At 41.7% G+C, this 27,457-nt stretch overlaps 1 protein-coding gene across 1 annotated transcript in view; it reads left to right on the top strand.

Moving 5' to 3' along the window:
- The first annotated feature begins 465 nt into the window (after nucleotides 1-465).
- Nucleotides 466-27,457, top strand: part of ank1b (ankyrin 1, erythrocytic b) — a 97,767-nt gene continuing 70,775 nt past the window's right edge. The window contains exon 1 of the mRNA XM_078287458.1: nucleotides 466-591. Within this exon, the coding sequence (XP_078143584.1) occupies nucleotides 466-591 (126 nt within the window). The remainder of the gene's footprint in view (nucleotides 592-27,457) is intronic.

Raw genomic sequence — 27,457 nt, 5'->3', positions numbered from 1 at the left:
CAGCAGGATCCCCACCGTGTTCAGCACAGGACTGCGTGACTGGTCTGTGCAGGCAGAGGGAAAGAGGGAGGAGAGAAGGGAGGAGGAAGGAAGGGGGAGGGGAGGCAATTCAGCGCAGTGCATTGACTGGATGAGTAGCAGCCGCGGCAGGCAGCGGCAGCATCAGCACCACTAGCTGTAGCATCTTTCTTTGTGGCTGCTGGAGGCTCTCTTGTGGCTGCTGTAGCATCAATCTCTTTCATGCACACACACACACACACACACACACATCTAGACATAGACGCTCCCATTGCTAGCCTTATACGCACACGCACCGTGGTGGCCACCAAGGAAGAGGTGGTAAGTGACGGGGCTGGGGGACAGAGGGGCACAGGAACAGGAAACGGGGAGGACTGGTGCTAGTGCAAACAGGAGGAGGGCTGGAGCTACGGCGACAGCAGCAGCAGCAGCAGTAGCAGCGGCACCATGGCGCAAGCCGCCAAGCAACTCCGCAAGAACAAGGACCTAGCGGAGGCCGCCGCCCAGGAGCAGCGAGACAAGGAGGAGGAGAAGAACAAGAAGAGGAATCGATCCAGGGACCGCAGGCGCAAGGTATGGCTGGCCGCCTCAGGAGGCAGGGGAGGTGACGGTATTTCCTCCATCCATCTCTCTCCCTCTCTCTCTCTCGCTCTCCCTATTTCTCTATCAGTCTCTCTCCCTCCATCTATTGTGCAACATTTGGTTAGGATGCATTTACACACGTATCATTGCACAGATGATCTTGCGGCCTCAACGGGTGTGCATGTGTGTAACCGGTCATGCACAGATGCTCCGGTGCAGGTTGTGGTTGTGTGCTCGGTCAGACATTTAGCTTTAGGGGGAGGAGAAGGAGACTGGCGCTGATTGTCATGGCGGTTGAGGGGTGACCAAGATGTGCTGTTTGTCGAGTAACAGGGAATGTGATATTTCATAACACTATGTTTTTGGATTTCAGCTTTTTATGGACGCACAACTCTTATTCATCTCCAGTGGGAGATTAGCGCACTCCTGCTATTTTTGTGCTCTTAATCACATCCCCAGTAATGTGCTCTGCATGCTCTCTTCTTTCCCAGAAGGGTGTCTTGGTCTTAGTTCTGGTCTTTTCCCCCATATGATAGATTCATGGGGGAAGATGCAAAATGGTGGGGGAAAACGGAGGTACGCTCTTATAATGGATGTGTCATTTTTACCACATCTGTGTGTCTAGTTTGGGACGGCATATGTTTGTGTTACTTTTCGACCCAACATATGCTAATGACAGCACACATTATGTGTTGCTATATTGTGTAAAAAATGAACACGAACATGTACTGCCACAAACTAGGCACCCAAATATGCTGAAAATGACACATCCTGCAGGCAGGGGAACTCTCATTCACCCCTCCATCTCACTTCTCCACCCCTCTCCCCTCTCCCACTCTTCTGGCTGTGCCTTTAGGCGCTGATTTTATTGGGGTGGTGCTGCCTTGCCCTGCAGCTGGCCAGTATTGTAATGTTTTCTGAAAAATATTCCGTATTCAATATTCTTTTTGGAAAGATGTTTGGTCAGTAGAATATTGTTTTACTTTCATTAATTCAGATAGTATTTCCCACCGAGTACATCAGCTAATGGCTCAGTGGAATGCCAGCACTCTATTGTTTTCTCCTCCTCCTGTAGCGTTACTATGTGCTGCACATATCTAATGTGGTGGTGGTGGTGACAGAGGGTAGAGGGTTGTTTTATAGTCACTCTGTGAGATGAGAGTGTGTGGAGGTGTGTGTGTGTGTGTGTGTATGAGAGAGAGAGAGAGCGAGAGAGAAAGAGAGAGAATGAGACAGAAAGATAGAGAAAAGAGAAAGGAGTGTCCACCAAATTAGATCTGTTATTTAGAGAGAGGTAATGTGCTCTGTGGTTTCTTTTCCCTCTAAGGTAGTTTAATGCTCTCTTCGTAGAAAACAGCTTGTTGTTTTGATACTAGCTGTAGGCTACATGATGAAGGAATAAGAATGAAAGGTCCAATATGCACAGCTGTGAGGCTTTGGGTAGTATGTTCAGCTTGTTTTGCTTGTTTGTTTTTTGTCAGACTCTCTGTATTCAGTATTGTGATGCTGATTCATTCAACAATGTGAATATGGAATGATATTTTATTATTTTTCAATAACTGCACAACTCAGAATGTATTATTCTGCTTGTGCTGTAGTGACTGACATCCAAAGGTAAAAAATAAAGTAGACAAGACAGCAAGACAGTCCCTGTCTAACTGGCAGCTTTGACAAATTAATTATTCTTGAGTCTTCGATCTCAAAAATCGTAATTTTCAAGTGAAAAAAAGGATGATTTTACTTGGTTTTCAATACAGAATTTTCTTTTATCCATACACAGGATGTGATGTAACTATCCCTTGTGCTATCTGAGTGAGAACCTATGTAGAGACCTAGTTTGGATGATAAAGGGGAATTGGAACAAGACAGTCTTTTAAAATTTCGTGAAATTAACACGAACTCTGAAACACAGATTACGTGTTGTGATAATGTGAAGATTTATGTTCCTCCACTATGAAAGGATTATGTAACAATAGCACAAATTGGACACATTTTCACCTGTTTGTCACGTGAAAACGTTAGTTAACGGTTAAGTTTAGGCAAGTCAACAACTTTGGTTGAGGTTAGGGTAAAGTTTTGGTCATTATTAAATAAGAAAATCTCTGAACCCTAAAAATTTAGACTTTATTCACACTGGAAAACCTCTAGTCTTGGCATGAGTTGAGATTGAACACAGGTCACCAGAGTTGAATGCAAATGTTTACACCCATCCACCACCATGGATTTTAACATTGCGATTTCATAAAAAGCTCAAATGACTTGGGAAGATGGACATTTTCTGGCAGTGTAAGAAATCAGTCAGGGTGTATGGTTACATTACACTGAAACATAATGCATGTAGCCGGGCCTAAAAACCCCGTGATGCGACGCTGAGCAGACACAATTGAATTAGTTTTTGATGTAAAGTGATAATGAACACTCCTCCCGTCAATCAGAACTGAGTATTCACTGGGACCAAGATATAAACATCATTATTAGACGGAGAGAGGCTGAAGTCTCAGTCTACTGTGATACTACTCCACTCACAACGTCATGGCAGGAGAGGTTTAGAAAGAGGGAGAAACAGATTGAAAGATCGGTAATATACAGAGAGAGTGGAGAGAGAGTGGAGCCTTTCTTTAACAAGCAACTGTAACATGCACACACAGATGGATGAGAGGGAGATACATGGATGAAAGAGAGAGACAAAAAGAGAGATACTGTATATAAATGGGAAACAGTGAAATAAAGATAGCACAGCCACCAGTGACAGTGGTTGTAACAGTGTTGAAATAGCTCAGCAGTGTCAGTGACAGTCATGTTCGCACCCTGAGCAGATCGCCCATAACGACCGCCAGGGTTCAGCTTTCATCACTGACCTCTATCAGAGAGAGAGAGAGAGAATTTTTATGATGGATTCTCATTCTATTGAGAGACTTTGTCAATATTGATCATGTAACAGTTGTGACAATGAGGCATACTGAATTAAAACGAATTGAGAGAGGAGGGATTTTAGCAATATACTGTGACTGTGCTTCCACAGTATGCCATATTCATTTTCTGTGATCAGAGATATGTCCACCAATGTTGACCACGGTTGCTTTTTTCCTGTAAATTTGACTGCAGGTGAGCTTATGTATGAGCTTATTATATGTCCCGCCTATTGCGGTGACAACATTGTCAGTATAGGTATCAATCAGTAGGCTCAAATCTGCCATCAGACAGAAGCATGGTGATGGGTTTGCCAGCAATCTGAATGACTGAATGTTTGTTTATTTTTTTTTTCCTGATTAAAAGTTAACTGGAAACAACATGATCTGGAATTTTGTCGCCTTGGTGAGAATACGAAGAGATGCTTTTCGGATGTCCTCCAAGCCAATATAAAAGTGCATCTGAATTGTAATTTTTGATTTTCACAAGTCATTATGTCAAAACTGCATCATAATAACAGATACCTAACGCCTCTCACCCTTAAACCTAGCCATTTGTTAAACCCCAATCTTTAGCCTGAAAAAAAGAAATTAATGGACGTGGAGCACACTATCTGAGCATATCTGAACAATTCATATTATTCAATCTTAATGCAAAACAGTGTCTTGGAATGTGACAAAGAAATATTATGAATAACGTGAAAGTATGAAAATATGCGAGCCAGGGCACAAATTGTTCAGTGCTTTTTCTATTGGCTATAACTGGTGATTACAGACATTGCATAGTGGAAAACTCATTTTTTGTGCCAATACTTCTTTCTGATCAAATTTTATTTCTTTACAGCACTACAAAATACAAGAGAATGACAAAGCAATTTACAGCATCAATGTCATTGTAAAGTTTTCCAGGAGTTTACAAGCTTAAGATACGTCTCATGAGGCAATGTGGAAAATTTTGCAGTTTACAACCCCCTCTCTGCTTCATTGGTTCTGTCTGAGCGGTCTCTCTCTCTCTCTCTCTCTCTCTCTCTCTCTCTCTCTCTCTCTCTCTCTCTCTCTCAACCCCATCAACAACTGTCACTGTCTTTCTCTGTCCACGTTTTTTTTGTCTCTCTGTCTATCTCTCTCTGAATCTCTGTGTCTCCAGTAGATTGTTGCTATGCACCCAGAAGGAGAGACAGAGAGAGAAAGAGAGAGAAAGAGAGAGAGAGGGGGAAGAGGTAGAGGCAGGCCTTAATGTTCTGCGGATGTTAATTAGTTCCATTGGATGTAAATCAAACTCGGCAGCATGGCATCTCTACTACTCTACTCCTCCCCTCGCACAAAGGTCATCCACTGTACTGCCAACAGAGATCCTATCATTACTCTGGATAGACTGGATAGTAATGGGGTTAAGGAATCCATAAATAAAGGAAAGTGCAGGGGCATCCTGGTGGCTCAGCTGACTCAGGTGCATATACCACATAACTGCAACGTCCTGGGTTCAAACCTGACCCAGGACCTTCGTCGCATGTCACCCCCCAACGCTTCCTGTCTTTATCTACTGTGACTATCCCATAAAAGCAAAACTGGTCCAAAAATTATCTTAAAAACAAAGGAATACGTGGAAATGTCACTCTGCGGCCAATTGAAAATCTCTGAGTGCACCTAGCATTGTTCTCAGTTTTACAGATGATCAGTTTGGGTGATGCATTTATTGTATTTTAAAACCACATGTCATTTGATGGCTATGTCAGTTCTTGAATTGAATTTTTTTGGATGTAATCTCATTTCTGACAGGCAAAAAGTGTGCCTCCTGCTTCTGGAATAGCATCATTCAGACAGAAGATGGATAGATGGATGGATGGATGGAAGGGCTGTGTGTCAAATCTATTCAAATGATGATGGACTTGTTTTTTGTTTTATCAGTAGTGTTTGCACAGTGTAAATGTAAGACAGCGTTTTTATTGACATTTCATTTAGCAAACATTTCATTTAGCAAACTTTGTTTTTGTTCATGAAGTAGAGTCTCTTACTCTATGGTGACCAGACGTCCACGTCCAGGCCCCAGATTTGGTGCTTTGTATGCGGCTGGCACTGGCCTCAGAAATGTCCCCGGATTTCCCCCTCTCCAGAAAGCATTAGTATTCCCAGGGGAGGTCTAGTGGTTGGTAATTGGTTGAAAAAGTATAGGTTATTTGCTTGGTTATTACCACTGCCACAGGGACTTGAATTCTGAAATAATCACAAATAACGTTGATCAGGAATGAGATTGAAATGACTGAATCACTCCAGTAAAAACTACATTACCAGACCTCCTCTAGTAATACTAATGCAGTCTGGACAGGGTCAGTGATTTTCTCCAGCTATCCAGATAAAAATTCCAACTTAACCACAAATGTCCCATGATTTGCTCCAAAAAATCTGGTCACCTTATTACTCTATTAACTATAACCTAATGTGGCTAGCATTGGCTAGCTTTATACTTTTACTCCCATTTGATTATTGCTAGTTTTGTGAAGCAACTATAACACATCTATTTACAAATGTATTACCTCAGTGTGCAGCTTCATTTCAAACTTTGCCTCTCTATTCGGTTTGTGTAGGCACAAACTTGGCACGCTTCTGAGTGTTGCCAACTCTGTTGACCTGTGTTCAACACCAGATTATATTTGCATATATACAACATCAGTGCCTTTATTTATATGCAAAGCATATTTAGCAGCATAAGCAGCATAAGTCTTTGTTTTTTATCGTGTGGCAAGAAATGCCCGAGCTCTAATTCTACTGATCCTGGCTGGATGACGTCTAGGGGCAGATCACTATCTTGATGGCTCTATGGCTAAACTGGTGCCAGGAGGACGAGTAACATTAGCATGCTTTACGCCTTAAAGCTGCTCGCTGCTGTGCAGATTTTTGGCTGTTAATTTACCTGGGCAGGCCACACCAATTTATGGGAAACCCTGCACATACTGTACATGTATACATACTGTACATACATGGCTAAAAGAAGTGTGCAACAAAATATATGAGTCTTATTGAGTCAATAAATGGTGACAAAACTGATTATACTAAGAACGGGTTATGTGAACCAGGAAGTAAATAAAAAGGCATGGTCATCGTTAAACTGCAGTGGTGTTTTTCAGGACTCTAACCAGTGGGATAGGGTAAGCTGGGATGTGAAACGTTTTCTCTGTTGTAATAACTCAGCATCAGGCTTCTTGGGCCTGCGCATTTTCCTGTTTCCTCCAGGCGTGCACTTAATACAATAGATCCAAATATCTGCTAATGGATACTGTGTTCTCTTTGTGTGTGTGTGCATGTGTGTGTGTTGTGTGTTTTCAAAGGAGCTGTGTGTGTATATGCACACATGCACATATGTTTTTCTGTGTGTGTGTGTGTGTGTGTGTGTGTGTGTGCAATAGCATAGCTTCAGGGGTATCTCATTCCTCTTTTATGTAACCTTATGGATGCCCACATCTAATTGGCCACACACTAAGGCTCTATCTCTTCTGTCACTGCCTCGTCTCTCTCTCTCTCTCTCTCTCTCTGTCTCTCTCTCTCTGCCTCTCTGTCTCTCTCTCTCTGCCTCTCTGTCTCTCTCTCTCTGCCTCTCTGTCTCTCTCGCTGCCTCTGTGTCTCTGTCTCCCTTTTCTTTGCCTCTCTATCTCTTTCTACATAGGTGCTCACCCAAAATAGCACAAGGAATAGTTACATCATAGCAAATGATTTCCTCAGTACTTGGAAATGAGACTTGGAAAATTCTTTGCCAACTTACAGTATATATCCCAATAGCTTTGGATACTAATTTCGGCCCCCACTTAATCATCCTGCGGTCCACAGTGGAAGGCTGTGATCCCATCTTTGGAAAACAGTCCAATGAGCAAATCTTAGAATCACACGCTGCAGCACACAGTTCTACCTGAACGATTGTGCCTCTGACGACTGTGAACCGCATGCGCATGACGATGCTATATATATTTTCCAAGTGACAGATCTCGGGGCTATAGAGAGTAGCACTGATTAAAGACATGTATCACCTGCTACATAGCTACCTGCTGTTATAACCCATGAGTTTCAGTTCCTTATACCTGTGAACTAGGTGGTAAACCGACACAGGTCTTGTTGCGCAGGCCAGTGCAGCTCTACTGTGTGTAAATATGTTGCCCCAGATTCAGTGTAAGGTGGTATGAAAAGAACGTCTTGATTCTTTGTCTGTGTGTGAGAGAGAGAGAGAGAAAGGGAGAGAGAGAGTATGTTTATTTGCGCCTATGAGAGTGGAGGGCTCTAAACGAAGTGTCCCAGTTTCCAAGAGACCTGTGCGCATGTATGTGCTCGTGTCCACCTGTGTGCACACATGTGTTGCGGTACGCCTGCGTGTTTCTGTGTGGACACAGATGTGCGTGCGTGTGCATGCGTGTGTACGTATTCATGGCTCACAAAGTATACATGTTTCTGGTTTGTGTGTGAGGTAAGAACCATGTAACCTGCTTTTTATTTTCTTACTTGATATAAAATTGTACATGTATTGTACATTTATGTATTGAGTGTAGTTCAGGGAGTCGTCGGTCTGTGAAACCTTTTGAAAACCCAATGTTTAATTTCAAATGGGATCAGTTCTTGAAAAACGTCCTTTTTGGAGATACATGTTTTGTTTTTGTTGTATGGCGACAATAATATGTACCATAACAGTCTGGGCTGGTGCCTGTGAGGAGAGGGAAGGCAGGATGAGCCAAGGTCGAGCCGAGCTGTAAGCACCACTCAGCCCGGCCCTGAGCAGCCACAGGCTATATTTACCTCCCAGCCTAGGGTTACACTGCATCTGAGACCAGAGCTACCCATCTATCTACACACCACTACAGTGTGCTAACTGAGCACCTGCTCTGATACTGTATCTGATGTTGCCCTGGATCTGTACCTGCTCCAACAACACAGGAAGATTCCAGAATAGAACCATGATGGCCGATATTTATCAAGCCTCTCTGTGCGCTGATCTAGGACTCGACTGTAATTTTTTATTTTGATCTGAAGATCAAACTGATTTTAGATAAGCAGCGCTCCTGGTGGGAGACCTTTGATAAATATCAGGAGAAGCATTTTGAACTGTCAATGCAAAAACTCAGTAGCTAGTGTGGCCAACAGTCACCACTGGTGGCACTACAAGCAAAAGAGAAGAAAGAATAAAAGGAGAGGAACGCGTAATTAGAATGTATAGTGTGTGCTTGCGTGTGTGTGTGTGTGTGTGTATGCGTACATGTATCTTTGTCTGCAAGCACAAGGGCACATGTAAAGGTTTATGAGGGATATACAAGCTCCCACTGTGTGTACTTGCACAGATCTGTGTCTGCATGCATGTAAGACTGTGTCCTGCTGTGTATGTAGGTTACACCTATGAAATATGACAGAGAAGGGTCAGAGGTGGAATTTGTTCTCAGTGCAGGCTTCAATTTTAATGTCCATTACACTGACACACTGTACCATCCCATTCCATTTGCCACACTGCTCAGCTGTCCAGAAGACAGTTATTACTTAAAAGGAAAATTTCATCAAAATTGATTCATAAACTGTAGACATTTTGCTAAAGGTTTCATTTTTCAATTGCTTGAGATTATTGAAAGAATAAAATGATGGGCAGTCTTGATCCTGTACCTATATTAATAGAATTAATAGAATTCTATATTTAACATAGGTACAAGAAAGCAACTCTCTATAAATTTGGCTTTGTGAAACAAATAATTCTGGTTCTCAGTTTATAATGTCTGAATCATGTTCAAAACCATTGTGAAATATGTGTTCATGCATGTAGAGTGTAACACTAGAATATGCATAATTTCCAAGACATATTCCACACACTGCCACATATTAGCTGGACAAAAATCTAGCCAAAACAATCAATTTATTAACACAAATGCATAATGACAAACTTAAGGGTGCAATTCATTGTATTTTCTGGTCACCACCTCTACGCTGCTGAGGGACTCTTTCATTGTCCAGAAACTGTTAATTAAGAAGGAGAATGATTAGCAGAAATGTAGAAAAACAACAGATCTCTCATCCTGCCTGCAAATTGCATTTATATATTCTGTAATTCTGATGCTTAGGGGCGTACTGTCAAGGAACATGGGCAAATAATTATGTACACCACATGAGTGGACTTGCATGTGATGAGCTGTTTTATTTTATAAAACGTTTTATGTAAGGGATGTGTAAAAGAATCACATCTGAGATAATGGGAATAAGAAACATTTTCTGCAGGCCCAAGCCAACTGATCCTGCAAACTCCGGCTTTTTGAGAAGACAAACAGCAGGGGGTCAGAGAAAGTCTCACCAAGTAGGTCATTGCTCTAAATGACATGCCAGAATTTATTAATAACTTATTAATTAACCCTGGCCAGGTGACTATTGTCTGATGGTGTGTCCATTGATTATTTGTTTTTATAGTATCATCGCTGTTAAGGGACCATTTATACATTGGTTATTGCCATTGTTGCCTCCTTCACGTAACTGGAAATAGTATTTCTCTCACTTTTCGTGCACAGAACACAAACTTGCATTTTAAGACTCATTTCATGAAATTTGGGCTGTAGTCATCAATGAAGAATCTTCACCTCTGGTTGATGAGCTAAGTTGGTGATAAGTTGTATTAGGAACTATGAGGGAATCTAAGTGACTCACCTGTTGTCAATTTTCTCATCTAATCAGGAAGTCTTATCTTAATGGGCGATGTGTTGATTGATGAAACATCTGCTCCTGCAGCCCTTTTTCTTCCTTTTTGTTTTTTTGCTGATGCACTTACTCCCATAAGTGTGTCACTATGCATTTGTGTTAATAAATTTATTATTTTGGCTAGATTTTTGTCCAGCTAACTTTTGGGAGTGTGCAGAATATTTTTTACTTTTTACTTTACTTTTACTTTACTTTACTCTGAAGTTTGTTCCATGCATCTGCAACACTGAGTCATCAGAGCGCTGCGGCATTCTTCTATATTTGAATATTCCAACAACCAACACTAACAAGTGCAAGGGCCAGAGTCACAGCGCCCGACCGATTCTTCTTTCACTAGCATATTGATGTTATAATATTGGAAATTTAGTGTCTGTTATGTGGAGATGTGTCTGGTATCTAGAGTTTGTTTATGAGACCACTGAGCCATATAAGGCCTATTCAGCAGTACACTTAATACAGTATGACTATTTTCTGCATGTCCAGTCGTGTGTTTTTGAAGTCAAATATAATTATCATTTTGGCTCGCTCTGCTCAATCAGTGGCACTTTAACCAATACATCTGTGATTACCAGCTCTCAGAGGGAACTCTAAGAGTTTAGTAGAGGCCTTTAGCTCCATGTCATGAGCTTTTATAAAAGAATATCTCTATCTATTACCTTTACTGTTTGTATGTAATTGTGCCAATATATACAGTACAGTGATTATTTGCAATATTAGTTATCTGGAGTAATTGTGTAAGCCTTTTTGTGTGTGTTTGGCGGTTGGTGATACTTAGGCGTGTGTGTGTGTGTGTGTGTGTGTGTGTGTCTGTGAGCGAGGGGAGGACAGGAAAGAGGTGAGGGTGAAGCTGTCTTGCCACAGGCTCTCTTGATCTGCAGCTGGACACACAACTGCTGAGACTTGAGGGTTTTAACTGCAACATCATGGGTCTGTGTGTGTGTGTGTGTGTGTGTGAGTGTGTGTTGGCTCATGTGAGTGTGTGTTTGTGTGTTTGTATGTATGGATGGGTAAATTCATTAATTAGTGGTGGGCCACAACAGTAAAAAGAAAATTACGACAACTGAAAAAAACAAAAGGAAATTACAATAACAGCATCATTTTTGCCGAATTTCTCAATAAAATAAAACAAATTGTTGGTTTAATGTATTTATTATTTATTATGGTGAAGTTTCCAAAAAAAGAAAAGAAATCAGCACTGCAATCTGCACTATAGCATAACTGGGACCAAAACAATGATGAATGTGGTACCAAAACTAAATTATTCCCAAGCACCACTGCTACACAAAATGTATGTGTGTTGGTAAATGTTTGTGTGTGTGTCTGTGTTAGTTTCTATGGAGCCCGGGAGTGGCCATTGGGAGAGAAAAAAAGTTATATCGAGTCCACGATTTACTGTAACGTGTGCACATTTTAGTCCATTCGTGCGCATGAGATACAATTTGTTCCCTCGATTTCGTTAAACTGTGCAGTTTAGGAAAAAATGCAACTTAAAATGTAGCTTTTAGGTATTGCAGATAGGCCTAGTAAGGATTTGGTATGTTAATATCCATTCTCTGTTTATACTGAATAGGCATATCCCCCAAATATTGCAACATATTTAGCCACTTAACCTTCAGGCCATGTAAACACAATCAGGTGGCTGCAACACACCCAGGACAGCGCCACATTTAAACATAATCACCAATATGTGCACTGACTCTTTATAAGCTCGTGAAGAGCGCATGTAGGCTATTATATATTGAGAGCATGATATCACTATTTTGAGGGCACATTTTGGCAATTTGTGCGAGGGAACGAATTGTATCTTGTGCGCACGAATAAACCAAAACGAGGGCTCATTTTAACCAGATCAAGGGAACGAATTGTATCTTGTGCGCACGAAAAAAGAAAACGAGAGCTCGAATTGCATATCGTGCGCACGTCACAGTAAATCGTGGCCACGACATATATTATTTTTCTCCCGATGGCCACTCCCGGGCTCCGTAAGTTTCTGTGTTTGCATGCTCAGTATTTCACAGTCTGTGCCTGAATGTCAACAGCATATGTCTGAGTCTTGCAGGCCGGCGCTGGTCCATGAATGCTCTCAGCTATGGGTGCGCTCTTACATGTCTGCATATCATCATAATGCTGAGTGTGTTTATGACATAATGTCTCTGTCTGCCTTTGTCTGAAAGACTCTGAATGTCCGCAATTTAAGACAAGAAGACAGACAGACAGACAGACAGACAGACAGACAGACTATAGACAGATAGATAGATAGTAGGGATGGGACGATATGCTTATCTCACGCTACGATTCAATACATGATATGGGGTTCACAATTCGATACAACCACGATACGATGTGATAAATAAAAGTTCAATGACAACAAAGTATGACTGCAGAATTATGTTTATTTCTGAGGTACAAATCATTCTTTAAAAATGTCATTATAAAGTGAAAATAATATAATTTGGATGGAGAGCTTGTGAAATTGTGATGGGCAAGCCGTCTCATTTGTGATTACTACAGCAGAATAAAATGTAGCTAATATCGCGATAAATTTTTCTGCTCCACGATACGTATTGTCACATTTTTGTATTGCAATGTATTTAATTTCGATATATGTATTGGAATTGAGGCGTTGTCATCAGCACACCACAATAGCATATTAAAGCTAAAAAAGCTGTTGGTTTTTTTGGCAAATACATCGTTCCTGTATCTACTTCCTCTACATGCCACTGTGTAACATAATGAAGTCAGATCAAAAGTCCCTCTGACAGACTTTGGATAGAGACAAACCCACACTGAATTGGCTCATCAAAAATCAATACCTTCTTCAGAGACACCCAACCTCTGAAACTTTGCCCAAGCTAATTTTATCCTTCAGCCGAAGCACTGATCCCATGCCAGCAGACGCCCTGCCAAACTGAGGTATTCCGAGAAAATTAAAGAATAGAGGGAGATGAAACAGTAGAGGGGTGCTACTTTTCAAAAAATGTCCATCATTTAACCCTTTAGCCAATCTCAAAATCTTATTTTTGATAAAATGAGTGAAAAAAAATAAATAAAATCTGCCAATAGGATGGACATTTCTGACATTTGAGTGATTTACCTTTCTTCAAGATATTTTAGAAGATTATTGAAATAAGGTAAACTGCATTGGAAACAAGTAACATTGTTTAACTTCAATAGGAGATTTTTCACTTTTTAACAAAATAGATTTTAGGACTGGGTGTAAGATTAAATCACTGGTTAAATATAATAAATGAAATAATATAAAGTGTATCATGCCTTTTATAGTGGAATTATCACCTTAGTTTTGCCATCCGCCATTCTATGACAATGTTATTTATTTATTTTTTATTGATGCTGGTGTAAATCAACAAGTCTTTTGCTTCTGTTGTAGCACTTTTGTCACCTTTGCACTTTGGCATTAAATATTTCTTTGTTTTTGGCATCATTTTATCTACATTGTGTTACTTTTCTCCTCTGAGAAGCTTGATATTGGGCCGTAACACCAGCAATAGATGAAATGTTGATGCAGCCGTGCCATGGGATCAGAGAGTCACTCTGCCAATGGCCCATTAGAGCGATGTGCAGTCGTAGAGATCTTCACCAATCAAAGCTCCTCTGCCAGTCCGTACCCGTTAGTCACAGCATCCATCACCATTGTTAGCAAGGCCAGCCAACCTGAAGCCCTGGCACGCAGAGGGAGGGCTAACAGCTGTAAATCTATTGGCAAAGTTTATCCTGACCCCAGGGTCGAGCGGCAGGCGGTCTGAAGTGACTGATGTTACCGTGGTGATTACAGTGTGACACGGCACGTGAGTGAGAGCTGAAGTATGTTTGCGGGGTGATGGAGGGATGGGGAGATGGATGGGTGTCTGCCTTGGATGGTGATAAGATGTGATATGTAACTTGTCATGCTGCAGAGACACAAAATCCTGGAAGGAAAATAGTTTGTTACTGTAAGACTATCAAGATAAAAGAGCTGCAACATGGGTCCAGAATTATTTGGATGTTGACCTTCATCTTCAACTCACAATGCCTCTAATGAGACCTGGATCAATAAGATAAGACAAGTTAGATAGTACTTGTATCCCAGATTTCATGGGATTTCTATTTCTATCTATGTACATGTGTCAAATGTACAGCAGTTACAAAATGCACATCTGATTCACATCATTGACCTATAGGTATACCCTATACTTTCTCTAACATTGCACCCATGATGCTGATCAACAGGCCATTACCAAATTCAGCAAAGGCGAACAGTTCAATAGCAAAGAATCATCAGAGAAAGAATGAAAGAGATACACACTGGCACATTGACACACACACACACACACACACACGGCTGGACATTATGTAATGGAATTAGAGCTCCTGAAGGTCTATATGGATCATGTGACCTGCAGGAGCCCACTAATGTACTGAAGCAACTGCCCTTGGGCACACCCTGCCCCCATCACGTTCCTGGCCTGGACAGATTTTGCAGCATGTATGCTGGCTAATGGATACACTGTTTGATCTGAAATCTCACACAGTATCCGTTCTATGAGGTATTTTTAGCTTTGGTTGCACATTAATTCTCGTTTTGGCTCTAGCACCGTTTGAAGTGCCCAAAAATGTTGTTTGGATACTTGATATAATATTCTAATAATGAAAATATTACATCAAAACTACTTGTTTTAAAAATAAATTAGGGTGCGTCCTGGTGGCACGGTGGTCTGGGGCGAGTGCCATGTGCGTGTGGCGTCCTGGGTTCGGGTCTGGCCCCAGTAGTGGTAATTTTCTTGCTGTTTTGGAGCAATATTACTGTGTGAATGCAGAAAAAACAAACCAGGAAAGATCTACCGGGAATTTACCGGGATTGGCAGCTGTACGCATGTGTGCGGCAGCAGTAGTGGTCAGGCTGAGTATTACGTTTTATAAATGGTATATCAAGACTTTAGTGATCTCTCTTGGAAGTGAAAGTATTAAACCTTATTCTGAGTAAATACAATAAATATGAGTCCCAGTTTCTTTATCATTCACATCACAAAGTTTCAATGTACAATAACAACTATTTTTGCTCTGAAAGAGTTCAGTGTCATTATAATGAGGTAATAAGCTTCAGTCATTCATTTCAAGGAGTCTATACACTCTAGTTTCAATACAGTCTTTCAAGTGTAATACAGTCTATACAGTCTTAGTTTGATGACAATTCTAAGCTCTTAAATATGATTGGTTTCAGTGTAATAAGGCTGCCCTTCAATATCCTTTTCTAAATTTCAATCCAGCAGTCATTTCTGTCAATTCCGTTTTGGTTTCAGTTAATGAAATGTTGATGTGAACTCTTACAGTCTATCCACAATGGCATCGCATTGGTAATATATAGAACAGATACATATACAGGCAACTGAAAATAATGGAAGCACCACCACTACCACAAGTTATTTCAAAATGCATTTATTTGGGATTTTTAATATCAGCAGCAGGGGTGTCACAGAGGTGACAATACATTTCCAATGACTTTTTAAAAAAAATGTCTGTTATTTATTAGATTATATTCATGTATATTAGGGCCAAAAATAGTAACTGTCAATGATAAAAAAGGTATGGGGGCAAAAAGACAGACTTGTCCCCATAAAATCAAAAGTGTCGGGTCAAGAGCCCCATTTGCTGTATGGAGTAGGCACCTATGGGTGATGTGATGCTGAGGATAATGGGCCGGGGTTCACCTATGTAGCACAGTTGCACTCTGGTTGGCTCCACTCCAATTTAACCCCTATGGCTATATGGCTTTTTAACATCCGATTGGAGGCATGTCTTTTCTTTTAATCCTCCATGGAAGCTTTACTGAGAGTGTGTGTTTTTTTTCAGCGATGCCCTGCTTCACATTCAGTCAACCACAACCACAGTCTTTTACTGGGGTCCACATTCAAGCTCCAGCCCATGAGACAAAGCAGATACTGTATTGTTAACCTTCCTAGGAAAGGCAGCAAGTACATAGCAAGAACATAGGTTAGAAATGTTTTAGGGTTGACCAAGGCAAGTGATACTTGCCTACATAGAAAACAGAAAAATTTTCATAGCAAGTCATTTAGCGAGGTTACAGTCATGGTTCAGGGGTTATAGATGTCTGGGTAAGGCATAGTAGATATTTGGTGGGCAATAACTTCTGTTGTGTTTGTGTTTTTTATGATTATTGCAAGCTACATTTTTGTGTTTATTTGTGGAGTAGAAAAAAATGAAACAGAAAGAGGAAAAAAATTAAAACTGACTCAAAGACAAAATGAAAGAGATTTGTTTATTGACAGATATTGGGATTAGACTGTTAAGTTCAAAGATTTCTGAAAATTGCTGTCACTCTCACTTTATAGAGTACCAAATATGAGTGTTTTTGTTATAAAACTATGGGAGATGGTCAAAAATTCAAACCTCTTTAATGTTTACAGAGATATTTGTTTTTTCCAAAGAAACATGTAATTCCTTGACGGACTGGAACAAAGTACTGTGCAGTGTCACCTATACTGTTGCTATTGGGACTTGCATGTGTGTATGCGGTTGTCTGTGTGTTACTGTTTGTGTGTATGTGTGTGCATGTGTGTGTGTGTGCTCTCCACCAGCGTAGATTGGTTATTGAGTGATGAGTTTGAACAGGGTGGAGCCAGTCCATCTGCCATCAGGCTGCAATCCCGGTGATACATGGCACACACACAAACACACACACACACAGAAACACTATCACAGCCATTGAGTTATAATGATCCCGTATTGTAAAGAATATCAGTTTTCAAGTAGTAAAACTACTGGAAAGGACAAAGTATCAAACCAACAGTTTCCAGACCTCTCTGCCAAGAAGAGCTGCCATTCATTCAGTGATATCACTGCACACACTCTGATCCAAGAGAGCTTACATCAGCATTCACCATTGTCACATTAGACTGGGAGCATGGCAACAAGGGGAGACAGCTAGAAACAAACTTAAGCTAGGTGTTTTTCCACAGTCAACTCTCATTTGTCATCATCCCTCTGCTACTTAGTGTCTCTCGCACTATCTTTCTCTCTCTTCCTCTCTCTCTCTGTGTGTGGGAATGATCGTGTGTGTGTGGCTGTGAATGTGTCATTGTGCCTGTAGCACATAAACAGAAAAAGAAAAGGTACCAATCAATTTGTGCTCTCTGTATCCCTAGTTTCAAGTCACTATCCCCCCCTGCCGTCTACTGTACAGAGGCATTGAGTTGGAAAATCCACACTGCGCTTGTATAAATACTTCATTGCTAATTCAATTTTAAACTGTAGATGGAAGGGAGGAAAGTGGAGCAACTGCTTGTTTCTTCCACCATGCCCTCAGTCCTTTTCTCCATCAGCTATCTCTCTGTCTCTCTCCCTATTCTCTCTCCTCCCCCTGACTTTCTCTCTGCATCCCTCCTTCTTCTCTCCTCCTCCCTTTTTCCTTCTCCTTCCCAGCTCTCTCTCACCTCCTCTCTCTCTGTCTCCCTCTTCCGTCTCTCCTCTCGCTCTGTTTTTCTCTGCCTCCCTCCCTCTTCTCTCTCCCTCTCTCTCTCTCTCTCTCTCTCTCTCTCTCTCTCTCTCTCTCTCGCACCCTCTGACTCTTTAATGGTAGAGGTTGAGAAGGAGGACAGTTACATTAGCCGTCCTATTGTTTGCTGTAAAATGCTCATTGTTTTGTTTTTGTTGATTTCTCAATGGGGCTACTTGCACTATGACCAACAGAGAATAATTGCATGTTTATGTGTTTGTAGATTTGTTGATCTTAAAGCACTCAAGCAATTCACTGTGCTTGAAAAGCTTTGGAAATGTGAATACTATCACTGTTATTTGAAAATATATGCAACAGTAAAAGCCAAAGTCTTATAGTCTGATTTATCTTAATACAATATGGACAGCATAGAATCAGAGGCTCCTTTTTACCAAGGACGTGTGTGTGTGTGTGTGTGTGTGTGTGTGTGTGTGTGTGTGTGTGTGTGTGTGTGCATAGTGTGTGAGACAGCGCTGTGCCACTGTGCTGTTATTGACTGGTAAGGATGTGTTGCTCGTGCACCGCACCGTACCAAATGTTAATTTACTGCTTGGTGTGCACATTCTGCCTCATTAACTGACATGAGGATTTTTCTCACTGGAAAACCTGAGCACATTGCTTGCCCTCCTCCCTCCCTCTCTCCCATCTTTCCTCCTCCCTGCCTCCATCCATCCATCCATCCTCCCTGGACCCTTCCCTCCCTCTCTCCCCTCTCTCCCCTACACTCTTGCCACGATAATGATATTGACCACGGCCCACTGAGCCAGACTGGCTTTGTCTGTGCATACCTGTTATTTGAGACACATGTCTGGGAAAGAAAGGATGGGATAGAAGACAGGGAACGAGTTAGGTGCATTCAAACGCCACAAAAAACTCAGGAAAACATTCATAGTAAGTGTTCATTTTCCATGACCAGAGAACATTGATTGATGTTAAGCTCAGTTGCCTTGTTTTCCTTGTTTGTCAGTGTAAACATCGCCCATCAGCAGCCTGCCATACACTACCGTTGCTTTGTGTCTTTCGTATTATTGCAACACCTTTGGTGCTGCAGCAAGCAATCAGGTAGCTACTTCAAACCATCCATCAGACAGCAGCATGTGCATGTGTTTGCTTGCGGCCTGAACACAGAGGTAGAGGCTGACTACTTGACAGTAGATATAACACTTTATGTTTTGCCAGAACAACCTATGAGTCATAAAATATGATTTTCTAGCATTTAGAAGATATTGGGTTAGCAGGGGCACAGGAACAGATGAGAAGACAATATTGCTGTGAAGGCACCGAATGGAGAATGTTATCATTGATTTTAACCTTCCAGTTGTCCTATCTATCTATCTATCTATCTATCTATCTATCTATCTATCTATCTATCTCCAATTTGGAGGACAGTATCTTACCATGCATACACACCACAAGCAACTCAAAAAAGCAATCACTTGAAGTCAATTCATATTTGATGAACTGAAAAATGTTAGTGCATGTTGACCACAGCTGCCTTGTTTCCTTTGATGTTTGTGTGGAGAAGTTAGCTGCAGTTGCACATCGCTCATCAGCAGACAGTCACTCAGTTACTGTACTGATCTGCCTTTCGCTTCAGCACCACTGGTTAGCAACCGGCTAGTTCAGATCGGCCATGGGACAGTAGCATGATGATGCAGTTGCTAGCAGTCGGACGACTTGACACTTAGTTTCACACCAAGGACCCACAAGCCTTATTACTACGGTTGATTTATGATGACAGTGTCTGGCAGCTTTTTGGATTGCTCGACTATTGAATTTTTACACCCTCTCTCTCTCCCTCTTAGGGCTGGGTATCATTCAAAAATGTTCGGTACCGGTACCGATACCTTGACTTCGATACCGGTTCCTGAACGATACTTTTTTCGGTACTTTACTCTCTTGCCATGGCCAGCTTTGCATTTCGCATCACAAATATTGCAGCGAGCATAGTCTCGCTCTCGTAGTCTCGCTCTCGTAGTCTCGCTCTCGTAGTCTCGCTCTCGTAGTCTCGCTCTCTCTCTTTCTCTCTACTCTCTCACCCAGATGCGCTCTCAGGTACTGAAATTTGGCACCGATTGATTTTACGTGAATCGGTACTCAGTAGTACCAACGTAATTCGGTCGGTGCCATAAAAGTATCAAAGTTCGGTACCCAGCCCTACTCCCTCTCTCTCTCTCTCTCTCTCTCTCTCTCTCTCTCGATTAGAGTTTCTACATTATTGCTCTCACTCACTCTCTCATGACCTGTCTTTCTTTCTTGCTCTCTCTCTCTCTCTCTCCCTCTCTCTCCCTCTCACTCTCTTTCTCCCTCTCTCTTTCACACACACACACACACAAATATTTGTGGAACATGGCCTGATCATAATGAACCAGAGAGTCTAACAGGGTGACAGGGCGTGTGCTGCTGGCTCTGCACCAGTGGCCCCATGGGAAAGGCCAAGGTGAGAGGAAGAACAGACACATACACACATATTAGACATACACACACACACACACACACACACACACACACACACAAATATGCAGGGAGTGTATGTCACACGCCACCTCTGTCTGTGGCACCTGAGTGCCGTTGAACTAGAGCGAGAGAGAGAGTGATCTGACTACAGTACAGTTTGTCACAGGTTTCATCAACAGGTTGACAAGCTGGCTGCATCAGACTTCATCATCTGAATTCAACAGACCAAGTTCACTGAACCAAGCAAAGAAAAATTACTAGAATGATAGATTACACTATAATTTGTATCACCCACTGAAATGGGGAGAAATCGACTCTTGCAGCTGTAAACACATCCTTCATCTCAATTTACAGATCTGTCTCTTGTTGGCCACATCTTTGAGTCTGGAGTTTCATAGCTACAGTTTTTTACCTGCACTGGCATTAGGTGTGCACTGATGCACTTCCTGGCTCATAATGGCTGAAGTGTCTACCATGCTGCTTTCACTTGCTATTGCCTTTAGAAATAATTAATGAGGTCAAGTGCAGGCATTGAGGCTAGTAGTGACCCAGTAAGAAGGGGTAGGGAGTCTTTTCCCTTCCTTACTCTTGCCAAAAAACACAGGTACAGTGGTAGCTGCTGCTACCTTTTGTGTTTCAAAGACATTCTTACTGTCTGCATGGCTCGAAATCATCCTCCAGGTTGCAAGAAATATCTGACACAACTGATACCAGTGTTTTCCGCAGGGTTTTGCATCTTGTGGTTTTAATAAGGGGTTTCAGAGGCCTTTCCACTATGACATGAAAGATTAATTTGAAAATGAATGTTTCATACATAGATTGTCCTGAAAGCAAGGTTTAGACACTGGACATAGGTACTTGTGTATGATATTTGTTTCAAAATGAGAAAAAACAAGTGCAACAACCTCAGACAAAATGATCGTTGCGATGAAAGCAAAATAGGACACCATTATGGATTATGGAATACTATTGAAGTTTGATCCATCTAAGCTTATGAAACAAGAACATACATTTCTAATGATGCAATCTGCATTTTTGAAATTAATAACGGACAGTAAATTTACCCCAAAATGTAGTCAAAGTGTTTTGAAACCTTTCATGTATTGTACAACCCTGACCTTTTAGATTTATGTGTACTCATTGATGATATGCCAATGTACAGCCGTCGAATCATGTAGTCTGTTCGATGCACAGCATAGAGAACATGCATCAGCAACTGGTGAATGATGAAGCTGATTGATGGCGCTCTGAATGAAAAGCAGCTTTCTGGGAATGCAGTATGTCAGCATGTCTGGCCCATATTCTTAGCTCTCCCTGGTGCATAAGGTTTATTATAGCATGAGCGTTAGAAAGGGCTCAGTGACTTCTCATTGCGCCACCATGTGACATGTGTCACAACGTTGCTACACACTACGCCGTCTTTGCTCATCGGCTTGTGTGATTTGGTTACACAGCACTGTGGACACAAATAAAGCTTGTTACTGTAGATGTTATGTTTTTACTTGACATGGTTATTACATATTACATGGTCGTTTGGGTGAATCAGGACTTATTATCCTAAGGCCCAAAGATGCATGGTCCCCAGTCAAAATGTAAGGGTGTTTTTCTTATTTCATGAAAAGCTGTCATTTTGGAGATACAGTTTTCACTTGACAACAGCAATATGGTTTATGGTTGCAGTATTTGTGCTGTGTCACTGCCTTGTTGACTGGACTTGAGAGCTGGATTAACACAGGCATTTTGGATGGATTTAATAATCTCACACCATGTGTGTGTATGTGTGTTTGTGTCACTGTGATCGTCTCAGTGTCTGCTTTGGCCCAGGGTCTTTGGATGTTTTTGTTCACTATGCTAATGAGTTTAAATCAGGGTTCATTTAGTATTCCAGTCTCTCTCTCTCTCTCTCTCTCTCTCTCTCTCTCTCTCTCTCTCTCTCTCTCTCTCTCTCTCTCTCTCTCTCTCTCTCTGTGACTCACTTCTCTAATCCTCGCTTTATGGAAAACTGTTTGGCTGGCCTCTGGGGAGAAGCCACTTGCTGCAGCTTCAAATGGACAGGCAATGCGTTAACCCCTATTGGACCTTGCGCATCAGGCCTGACCCTGGCATCAGCAGTTTGTCCCACTGATGAATGGCTCCTCTTGGGTTAAAACGGCCCTCGTGAACCCACGCAGAATGCTGAATCGTAAGGAGCTGGGTTTATCGATCGGCCCGAGGGAGTGGTCACCATCTCGTTAAGTCCAGCAGAGCAGCAACGGCAACTTGTGGCCGAGGGTAATGCCATAATTCTGTTAGGGTGGCGACAGTCGGTTCACATATGGTTGATTCACCGTTGTTGTGGTTCTGTTTTGAGTGATGGAACACATACTGTATCTTACTGTTATTATTATTATTATTTTTATTATCATTACACAAATACACATAAACACAAGGAAGCAGTGACAACATAAGACCTAATTATAGGCTATATGTAGTAGTAATAGTAGCAGTAGTAGCCTACTAAACTTCAACACGGTTCTTGGTGGAACCGTGGAGAAGAAGTTGCCCTCTGGTCTTGTCCTCTGCAGCATCTTGTGATCGTCCTCTGTGTCTTTCCCTCCTCCATCCTCCATCAACCCCCTGCGCCCTGCACCCCATCCCCCCTCCCAGCATGTCGCTTAGCAGTTTGACAACACCCACTGAGTGATTAGTGACGACCCGCTGTCAGTAACACAGGTATGCACCATGGGACCCGCTCAATACATACATGTTGGAACACAGAGCCGCCACATGTACACACAGGCGCACATGACAGACACATAGGAAAAACATACGTAAACATGAAAATTCACACATGTACATAAAATGAGGCATACACACACATACACACACACAGCACACATGTATATTTCATATTTCTGGAGATAGCGAAGATTCAAAATGGAGAGCACACATACGTATCATTTTCTTCACCCTGTCTCTTTAGTTTAACCAGATTTTCTTTCTTGCTTTCTAGCTTTCTTTCTTTCCTTGCCCCTCTCTCTCTCTCTCTCTCTCTCTCTCTCTCTCTCTCTCTCTCTCTCTCTCTCTCGTGACATCCTGCCCTGGTTTGAGTTCCCTCCATCTCTCCTCCCTGTGATCTTTTCCTCCAACTCGTTTGAGAAGGTGCTAACAAGAGGGAAGGAAAGCGAAGGAAGGGATTCCTCATCCCCAGTGCTGCTGCAAAGGCTGCTGGGAAATTAGGTTTTGGGGGAGGGGGGGGGATTGAGGTATGAGAACAGAACATTTTGAATATACTATATGTGTGGCTGTTTTTTTCAAAGTGAAACTATCTTTTTAAAAATAATTTTTAATGCATGGCTACCTTTTTGGGCAGCATTCAGAGGGAAGGAATGACGATGTGAACTGGACTCAAACCCGTAACATCATGAATACATGGCACACACCTTAGACTACTGATCACATGGAAGCCTTCTGAATTGACTTGCATGTGCGCTAATGCACTATAGAGAGTGAGCAGAGAGCTGACACGTCCATCCTTGTGTGTGTTGGAGGAGTCACTATATCCTGCAGTGAGGAGCATATGTCAGGTTCTGCGACCGCCTGTTGGCAGCGGGGCTAAGATGATGTAGAGTATACGTGTCTCGACTGTGTGATATGTCTGCACGTGACGTGTGTGGGGGCACATATGCGTGTGTGCATGAGTGTGTGTGTGTGTGTGTGTGTGTGTGTGTCTTAATGCAAGTGTGAATGTTCATCTGAATTAGTGTTGGTACGTGTCTGTATTTAAGTGTTTGTGTCTGCTTATGTGTGCACATCTTGAGTTTGTGGGTGTGCGTGCATTTACCTTTGATTTAACTGTGTGTGTGTGTGTGTGTGTGTTGCTGCGTGAGTTTGTATGTGTCAGCTCCAGAGCCCTCTACAGTCCTGATTCATGACAGGGGTGATTTGGGAGTCAGTCAGTCAACGTCAGGATAGGGCAGCGGCACCCGCTTTCTCTCTCTCTCTCTCCTCAGCCCCTCCGTGTCTCTCTCTCTCTCTCTCTCTCTCTCTCTCTCTCTCTGGCCGCGATTAGAGCAACTTTGACATCCAACATCCAACTGTGCCCTCACCAACACAGTCATACTGCAGTGACCTTGCAGTAAGTTCCCTGTTGAGTTCTGTCGTACTTCCTGGTATCCAATCCAGTTGTGGTTTTGTTTGTCATTTTGATTGTTTTTATTTGTTTTCCTATTTTGTTTCATTTGCTGTGAGATGTGTATATATATATATATATATTTTCATAAAACCCTTGTGTTTTTTCATTCAGCCTGAACAATTAGCATTTTTCTCTTCTGTCTTGGTTTTAGCTTTTCTATATGAAATTTTACATTTTATTGTATGCAAATTAACTAGAGTGCAGCTTCCTTGTTCTACTACTACAGTGCCAGGCTTTCTCTATTACAACTTTTCATTATGACTCAGGATCATTTGGATGAGTCATTCACTGCAAGTTGTAAATGACCTTTCCACAGGACACAGTTGGCTGCATGCATATGAGATTATTTTGGTCTTTCCATTGATTAGCATTTAGGCTAAAGTGAGAGAATATTAATTTACATTAATTCCACAAAAAGTTCAAACATTCTCAAATTGTCCAAAGCTTCCAGTTTCCTGATATTTCTCAACTGTCTACGGTGTCACTTAATCTCTTAAAGGATAATTCCAGTTATTTTCATCCTGGGCCTTTTTTTCCTAGTTTTTGCAATCATGATGATTGATTGTGTGCAAAATTGTTGTCACTTACTGCTACCGGCCAACTGGGAGAGCCCTGGTTAAGATGCCTGCCTTACTCCAAATTAAACAAGTTACTGTGGCATGTAAACACTGCTTTTACTTTGGTTTTCATCATCTGCACAAACTCAGAGCGGTATGGGTACATTTTGATATCAACCTAGTAAAGTGTAATTGCCTGTAAAATCATACTATCATATGTTATACTGTCATATTGGAACATTATTTCTTTCCCATGGATTAGCAGTAACCTACTGTTGCTCAGTCTAAGAAAGCCTAAGAAAGTAGGTTCACGTAAGTATGGCCAATAGCCGGGATACTCTATGCACGTAAACGTAGCCACTTACTGCTACAGCCTGCAGATATGATGCCTGCAGCCTGCAGCCTATCTGTGGCCTTCCAGGTATGGGATGTTCTCTCTAACAATGAGGCCTTCCTGGTGCTCAACTGACTTTTCAGTTGGTTAGGCCGTATCGAGTATATATTTGATACTTCTAGAAACCAATGTTTTTACCTTCAGAGTTTGTATCTGAGTCTGTGCTGAATAATGGAGCAATGACAAACAAATGTAATAAGAGTTATAATAAGCTTTATCTATATAACATGTGTTTTTTAAATAATCAAACCATAATAAATGAAAGCCAATAAGATAAAAAATCAAACAAATCTTATACATGAATTAAAGACAAGGTTACGTAGGAATCAAACTGGCCAATACAGCGAGAACAACATAAATAAAACATCCTGTATAAAGTAAAAGTCTGTAAAACGTGCTGTAAGATTTTGCTAGCCTACAGTACAAGGCAGGGTTTACCAAAGCCCAGAGGCCCGGATGGCAAAGACCTTGGCCTTGGCCCGACATCACCTCAAGATGAACAGATGACACACAGATGGATGAGGGAGGATGGAGTGATGGAGTGATAAACTGACACTGCTGAAAAGGGAAGTGTTACGACTGTGTCATCTACTGGGACACGAGCGCAGAAAAGCTTTTGTTTCTCATTTGTGTGATTTAGTGTGAGTGTGTGTGTGTGTGTGTGTGTGTGTGTGTGTGTTTGTGTGCGTGTGTGCGTTCTTCAGAGTGGACGTATGTCTGCTGTGTATTCAAGAATGACTTGAGCAGCCAAGAGACAGACAGAGAGGAGTAGCTGTCATGGCGAACTTTCTATTATTGATGGTCTGGTTTCTAAAGTCCCCCCTCTGTTCAGCCAAAAGTGATATAGACCGATAGATAGATAGATAGATAGATAGGCAGATTGAGTTAATTAATTTACAGCAAACAGTTATTGAGATTACAAATTTAATGCATTGAAAAAAGTATATGCACATGTAATCACCTAAGAGTTGTATTGAGTAATTGCATGGACAGATTTTATCAGGTGGAAATGTGTTGACTCATGGAGTCAGAACCGGGGCAGCAGGGTGGTGCAGTGATTATGGAAAACGCCCTTCAACCCCTCGGGCAGCAGCGCAGATGATTCCCTTGAATGTCCTTGAGCAAGACTGTGATCCCCTCCCAGCTGTAGAGGGGCCGTTCTTTAGCTGTTCTTCCTGTGAAAGTGAAAAGAGAATTTTCCTCTGGGGATCAGAAAGGGATCACATTGTTATGTTAAGTTGCTCCTTTGCTTTAAGACGTGTACCGCTCACATTACTGCTCACATTACACATGGATAAGTCCATGTAACACGCTAATCAGTGTTTCCCCTCAATTTTTTTCTTACAGCAACGGCATGGTCCGGGGGAGAAACACTGTAGGCAGCAGTTACTACAGGAAGTGACTGAATGATTATAGACACTCTATAGACAGCGGTTTTGATAAGAAATGACTGAACGATTATAAAAACACTATAGGCAGCAGTTACTATAGGAAATGACTGAATGATTATTGAAACACTATAGGCAGCAGTTAGCAAATGACTGAATGATTATAGAAATACTATTGGCAGCAGTGTGTCTGTGTGCTTCTCTCATTCTGTCTGCGACCACACGTTGCTGTTTGTCACTTTGATAATATAGTCTCGGCAGAAATAGGCTACATATCCTTTTTCTTTATTTTTCTCTTCTTTTTTTTTATAATCTCAGATCTAAAGGAGATTGACATCTGAGTGGATATTTGTATTGAATGGGAGGTCGTGAGAGTTTGAAAGTTCATTATTGTTTTTCTTTTTTCTCCTCTCTGTTCCCAAATTAAGTTATGATCACATCCCTGTTTTAAGAACAAATTGATCACAAACAAAGAAAAAAATCTTGTGCATTTTCAGCAGTGGCACCTAGAAACACAGTCCTCAGTGCGCAGCAGCTTAGCCTACCAAGTGAGACCATTTCGGCCAAAAATACAATTATTTTGAAAATATGTTTAGCATGTCGTGTAATGATCTTACTGTGGCGGCAGAATATATATAAGGGAAACACTGACGCTAATTTTCTCATTCCTCGCTGTCACTCCCTCCTCTCTCCTCCTCTCTCTCACTTCCCTCAGCACCAGCACCTGACCTCTACCTCTCTCTATATCACTGCAACTCTCCTC

The sequence above is a fragment of the Centroberyx gerrardi genome, chromosome 2 (assembly GCF_048128805.1).
Source record: "Centroberyx gerrardi isolate f3 chromosome 2, fCenGer3.hap1.cur.20231027, whole genome shotgun sequence".
NCBI classification, from domain to species: Eukaryota; Metazoa; Chordata; class Actinopteri; order Beryciformes; family Berycidae; genus Centroberyx; species Centroberyx gerrardi.
Note: the sequence above shows the minus strand (reverse complement) of the source record. Positions and strands in the feature narration are given on the sequence as shown.